The sequence below is a fragment of the Artemia sp. Qi Xiang Cuo genome, chromosome 18, assembly GCF_049724085.1.
Source record: "Artemia sp. Qi Xiang Cuo chromosome 18, ASM4972408v1, whole genome shotgun sequence".
In the NCBI taxonomy this organism is placed as follows: domain Eukaryota; kingdom Metazoa; phylum Arthropoda; class Branchiopoda; order Anostraca; family Artemiidae; genus Artemia; species Artemia sp. Qi Xiang Cuo.
In genome coordinates, this window is record NC_142811.1 from 52761047 (window position 1) to 52767765 (window position 6719).

Below are 6719 nucleotides of genomic sequence, written 5' to 3' on the forward strand. Positions count from 1 at the left end.
CTGTACCCATAGAATCTTTCAAGATTAGAAACACAAAACACTTGAAACTTTATGAAAATTTCCTTATATGAAACATAAGACACAGCCATCTTACATGAACCTTATATGAAACATAAAACCCAGGAAAATATATGAAAATACCCAAGATTTTGGCGACTGCCATCTACCTACCTCGTATTGTTCCATCACAAGGAATTTGAGATACTTTTATATTCCAGTATCGTTGGTTTGTGGTTTCAACAGTTTGTCCAGGGGGCCCTGTTACAGATCCCAGAGCAAAATTCAACGTAAACATATCCGTATTTGTTGTCATGTCAAGATAGACTGTAAAAAAAAGTATAAAACAAAACTTTCTTATATTTGAGCTTTTGAAAACAATATTTGTCTAAGCTTCGACAAAACTACTAATTATTGTAAATTGAATGTTATGTGTTTGCTAAAGCAAGTTCAAATTCAACCATCCATTATTTGTGTATACATTTATATTCGACTAGGCCTATGGACAGGAGAGTTTGAGAAAATATGTTTAAAAATAAATAAAACAATCGGAACGCATGTTTGAAAAAATCAACTTAGAAAAACATGAAATAAACTTAAAAGACGACAAAGGATTAGAACATATCCATTGTTTACCAGTTTTGGGACAAGGAAGTCTTTGGATAAGAAAAAGCTAATTTAGAGTATCAGGACGTAGTAAAATCCTCTTGGAAAAAATGTTATACTTCTCAAGTATTTCTGGAAGTGAAGCACTTTTTTAAAGTTTGTTTTTCATCAAACTTTAAAAGCATGTTATCTTGAAAGCATGTTTAAGATACTAAAAGATGATGTAGATTTACTAATCCAATGGGCTTACTCTAAGTGAATTTTGACGTATGAATCTAATTCTAAAAAAAGACACCTTTTTGATTGCTTTCAGCCAAGAATTTTAAAAGGTTATGTACTGAAAATGTTTGACTCGGAACAAAACTTTTCAGACTTTTCACTTGTTAGATGCGAGTCCCACCATATCTCCAAGATTGAATATTTTTGGGAAAAAACTTTGTGCTAAAACGAAAGGTTTCATATCCGTAAACGGCTATGGAGGAAAACTATAGGCTTCTGGGAAGGAACAATTACAACTGAGAAAAAGGGGACTAGTCTGTGTAGCAGGTTCAATCTAGATGGAGTCTGGGAATAAATTCAAGGTTAAGGGTATTGACGTAAAACTTTTCCCCCAACACATCCCATCAAATTTTTGAGATAGCCATTTTGTTCAGCATAGTTGATTTCCACATAGAAATTATGTTTTTGAGGAGGAAACTCCCCCTCAGCCCTCAGGACAAGGGTTGTAAGTTATGCCCTGGGGGTATATGAGGTTTTTATAGAAAACTTTGTCGTAAAAACTTAGAAAAGGGCTCATTTAATTGGAAATTCAAAGGGCTAGCGCCCTTTTTAAGTTCAAAAGTGATTGGAGGGAAACTAAACCCCCTCTCAAGCCCACCATTTCCCAAAACACATCCAATCAAAATTTTAAGATAGCCATTTTGTTCAACGTAGTTGAAAGTTCTGGAAGTTAGGTCTTTCAGGATGACAACCCCCCCCCCCCCATATTTCTCAGAAAGTGTCGTCGTAGAAACTTCAAAAAGGGCTGATTTGATTGGAAATTTAAATGGCTAGGGCCCTTTTTACTAGTCGAAAGTGATTGGAAGGCAACTAACATCCCTTCCATGGCCACCATTTATCCGAACACATCCAATCAAAATTTTGAGATAGCCATTTTGTTCAAAGTAGTTGAAAGGTTCAAAAATTATATCTTTGAGGATGACACTCCCCCACAGCCCTCATGGTAAGGGTTGTAAGTTATGCCCTGGGGGCATGTAAGGTTTTATTGAAAGCTTTGTCGTAGAAACTTGAAAAAAGGCTCATTCGATTGGATATTGGAATGGCTAGTGTCCTTTTTAATAGTCGAAAGTGATTGGAAGAAACTAACACCCCTTCCACGCCCACCATTTCCCCAAACATATCCAATCAAAATTTTGAGATAGCCATTTTGTTCAACGTAGTTGAAAGATCTGGAAATTATACTTTGAGGAGGGCACTCCCCCCAAAGCCCTTAGGGTAAGGGTTTTAATTTATGCACTGGGGGGGATATAAGGTTTTTATAGAAAACTTTGTTGTAGAAACTTCAAAAATGGCTCATTCAATTGGAAATTCAAAGGGCTAGCGCCCTTTTTAAGTTCGTAAGTAATTGGAGGGCAAATAACCCCCCTCTCACGCCCACCTTTTCCCCAAACACATCCAATCAAAATTTTAAGATAGCCATTTTGTTCAACGTAGTTGAAAGTTCTAGAAGTTAGGTCTTTGAGGATGACAACCCCCCATTTCTCAGGGCAAGGGTTGTAAGTTAAGCCCTGGGGGAATATAAGGTTGTTTTTGAAAGCTTTGTCGTAGAAACTTGAAAAAAAGCTCATTTGATTGGATATTGGAATGGCTAGTGCCCTTTTTAATAGTCAAAAGTGATTGGAAGGCAACTAACACCCCTTCTATGGCCACCATTTATCCGAACACATCCAATCACAATTTTGAGATAACCATTTTGTTCAAAGTAGTTGAAAGGTCTGAAAATGATATCTTCAAGGATGACACTCCCCCCACAGTCCTCAGGGTAGGGGTTGTAAGTTATGCGCTGGGGGCATATAAGGTTTTTATTGAAAGCTTTGTCGTAGAAACTTTAAAAAGGGCTCTTTTGATTGGATATTGGAATAGCTAGTGCCCTTTTTAATAGTTGAACGTGATTGGAAGACAACTAACAACCCTTCCACGCCCACCATTTCCCCAAACACATCCAATCAAAATTTTGAGATAGCCATTTTGTTCAACGTAGTTGATTTCCAAATAGAAATTATATTTTTGAGGAAACTCCCCCACAGCCCTCAGGGCAAGGGCTTTAAGTTATAATAGTCGAGAATGATTGAAGGGCAACTAGCCCCCCTCTCACAGCCAGAATTTCCCCAAACACATTCAATAAAAATTTTGAGATGGCCATTTTGTTTAACGTAGTTTCAAGTCGTGGAAATTAGGTCTTTGAGGATGAACCCCCCCCCCCCCCACAACCCTCAGGGGAAGGATTGTGAGGTATGCCCTGGGGGACGATGAGGTTTTCAATATTGGGAATTGAGAGGGCTAGTGCTCTTATTAATAGTCAAAAGCGATGGAAGGGCGAATGCCCCCCCTTCTATACCCATCATTTCCCCAAACACATCCTATCTACATTTTGATATAGCAATTTTGTTTAACGTAGTTGAAGGGTACGGAAATAAAATTTTTGAGTATGACAATCCCCCACAGCTCTCAGGGCTAAGGTTGTAAGTTATGCCCTTGGGTATATAATTTCTTATAGAAAGTGTTGTCGTAAAAACTTAAAAAAGGACTCTTTCGATTGGAAATTAAAAGGGCTGTTGCCCTTTTTATTACTCGAAAGTAATCAGAGGGCGAATCGCCCCCTCCCCTAACGCCTATCATTTCCCCAAACATTTCCGATCAACATATTGATTAAATGTTTTCACTTTTATAACCTTAAGAAATCAAAAATTAATTAAGATTTTGAGGAATAAATATCAGCATATGTATACTAAACTGACAATGCACATTTTTTTTCATTTAATTCATTTGAATTTTTTTTCAGTACATTCATTACTCCTACTGATACTTCCGCTACTTCGACTAATACTACAACTATTAAAATAAATTAATAGATTCTAAGTACATCCAGGTTGCCAAAAAGCAGATAGATGCAATTTCTCAGTAATAGAATAAGATAAAAAGTTGAAACTTTCAGGAAGATGTAAAATCAAATCAAAAGGTATTGGGTTTATCCAGATTGTCAAAAGTGCCTCTATGAAATATCTTAGGAATAGCTAAGTGCATCACTCTGGAAATCTCAGGGTATATTTTTGGAGATGTCTGACTAAATTCAAAGACAATATGTGTATCCAAGTTTGTCGAGGGGCGTATTTGCACTATCAAAAGAAAGGCTAATTTCGTTGAATTGAAACTTGTAGGACATGTTGAAGAGGATTTTGAACTACATCAAAGGAAATAAATGCATCCAGGTTGTCGAAAAGGCGTATTTGCAATATCTTAGGAATGTCTGGGGATATTAGGTTGAGAACTTCAGGTCATACTTAGGGGAGGTTGAGCTAAATAAGGAGCCACTGCATGTATCCAGATGGCCAAAAGGACGTATCTACTGCATCTCAAGAGTTGCTAAGAGAATTATATCTAAGATTTTCTAAGTATATTGAGGAGATTTTGGATTAAATCAAAAGATACAGTTAGCTTTTCAGGTTTTCAAAAGGGTTTATCTGCGATGATTCAGAAGTGCCTAATGGAATTAAGTTGAAACTTTCAGGGAATTCTTGACAGTGATGGTTAATTAACATTTGTCTATGCTCAGAGCTGTGGCATGATGATGGTCATAATGGCTTCAATCGCATAGAAGCCCAAAGGTTAGGCAGCTTTTAAATTCTTTTATTTAAATACTCTTCCGCGTATCCACCCATCTAAAGTTGTACAGTATAACCATCATTGTTGCTAAAGGCTGTCCAATATATACACAGCAAGCCAGAATTTTCATTCTTAAGGACTAAAACCGAAAAAATTCCATTCCTTTTATTGACCAATCAAAAAAAATCTTGTCAAAAATCTTGACCAATCAAAAAAAAAATCAAGGAACGGAAATTATTTTAAAAAAACACTTTTTCAAAAAACAAAATTTTAAAAAAGCAAAGAAAAACATTAGAAGAAAGACAAGCGGAAAAAAAAAATTAAATTATAATTTAAGTGCACAAACATAAATGCCTATCAATAAATAAGTGAAACCCAAAACAAAGAGAAACTACAATATATAATAATGTTGAGCTTAAAACAAACAAAACTACCAGAGAAAAAAGTTGCTCTGGAGCTCCCTTACATTGTAAAGGCTAGAACGTCATTTCCACTTTACTGAAAATAATATATATTTCCTCTTATATAGCGATTAGACTTTCAGGAGCAAATATCAATATATATTAATCTGTTTATCTGCATTTTATTAGATCTTTTCGTCAATCTTGGTTAATATGAATCATTGTCTTTCTTTGTTTCCTTTGGTGATTTTATTACAAATTAAAAGTCCCAGTTCGACATAAGAATTGTTCAATTAAAGCACAATTGCCGGTCTGGTCTTTACAAGGCACAGGGGTAGTTATCCTTAATCCTGTTCCGGCAGTTTCCGTTCGTTTTAAATTTAAATTGATTATTTATTATAATTTATATTTGCTTTGGATTTAACTTGTTTATTAATAGTGATTATATTCGTTTTACTCTTGAAACAGCTACATCACCTATTATCAAACAACAATATGGACAACAAGCAAGTTTTTCTCAGTGTCTATGAATCAGGGGCAGGCCCAAGGATTCCTTTCTAGCCTAGGGAATCCACATGGTTCAAATCCTCACTTGCAAATTTAGTTGTGAAAAATTTAGAGCCATTATCCAGTTGATTGACTAAAGGTCCACCCCGTTCTGCGCAACTTTTGCTAAAGATCAGTTTTGGGCTGTGTAGATATCAACGCAACATTTATATTTTTCTTTATCATATTTTGTACTCAAATAGGAAATCGTTTTGGCTGCTTGATTTCATTATATCTTTTCAGTCTCTCTTCTAAAACTGACTGACCGAGATGGCAGTGACTCAAACAGAAAACACTACCGCTTTTAATCACATACTTTGTCTGCATGCTTAAATTAGTCTAACATCGATTTTTAGATCACAAATGGATTTTCTATCCAAAGAAGAATAAATTTTAATATATGCACCTTTTACCTGGGTAGAAAATGTCAAGTATTAGGTTCGAAACCGAGAGCATATGACTCAGGCTCTTAGCAATCATATGTTCTACCAACTCCGCTAGCAGGGCTTGATTACGGGGCTTTACGAGACCAATGTATTTATATGTAAAAATAAATCGGTTTATTGTACAATTTTTTTTCTAGAGTTTACAAAAATAACTAATTACTATTTAAAATTTAAAAACTTACTATGCTGATTTGTATTCAAGCCACACATAACGGGAACGTTATTTGACGCACCAGTAACAGTGAACGTATCTGTGGTGCACTGTGTAGCCAAATTAGCATTTGCTGCACTCTGAACTTCAGGTTGTGCTATACCAAAAGCATGAAAATCTAGCCTGGATATTGTAAACTCAATTAACGTTAATGTTGTTCTGTAGTGAAACAGATATTTTGTTTGTAAATACATGTCGGGAAATAAAAATAACTACTTGGATTTTTCCGCTTTCTTGATGTTTTAGACCAAAAACCAAACCCCCAAAACCAAAAACTTGACCAAAAACCAATCAGATTTTTTCCTTTATTTTAACTAGCCCAAACAAAACAGTTGGTGAAACAAAGGGGTTTTTACAACAGTACATGTATTGAAAGAATTGACATTTCTAAATATTTAAAATTCATCAAGTTTAAAGTGACCCATCCAAAGCTATGACTCTGACACAATTTTTCACCGTTTTTGAAAAAGAGGGAAACATTCCCAAAAAGGTAATTTCACTATTGTACAGGTTTAAAGCTTCCATCTAGGAAAACATGGAATTTAGCATTTTTTCGAGAAGGCTTAGCACGGTGTTTGCTCGTTGTTTTTTTTTTTCTCGGAGATTACCACATCATACGAATAGTCCTAG

The 6719-nt window shown here is 35.4% G+C and overlaps 1 protein-coding gene across 2 annotated transcripts in view; it reads right to left on the reverse strand.

Annotated features, from left to right (window-relative positions):
- The window catches only part of LOC148941634 (uncharacterized), a 55655-nt gene that overhangs the window by 14035 nt on the left and 34901 nt on the right, over positions 1–6719 (reverse strand). For both annotated transcript variants that reach the window (XM_089103880.1, XM_089103879.1), the window contains exons 5-6: positions 6061–6212; positions 172–324 (exon numbers count right to left, since the gene is read on the reverse strand). In XM_089103880.1, coding sequence (XP_088960006.1) covers positions 172–324; positions 6061–6212 — 305 coding nt within the window. The remainder of the gene's footprint in view (positions 1–171; positions 325–6060; positions 6213–6719) is intronic.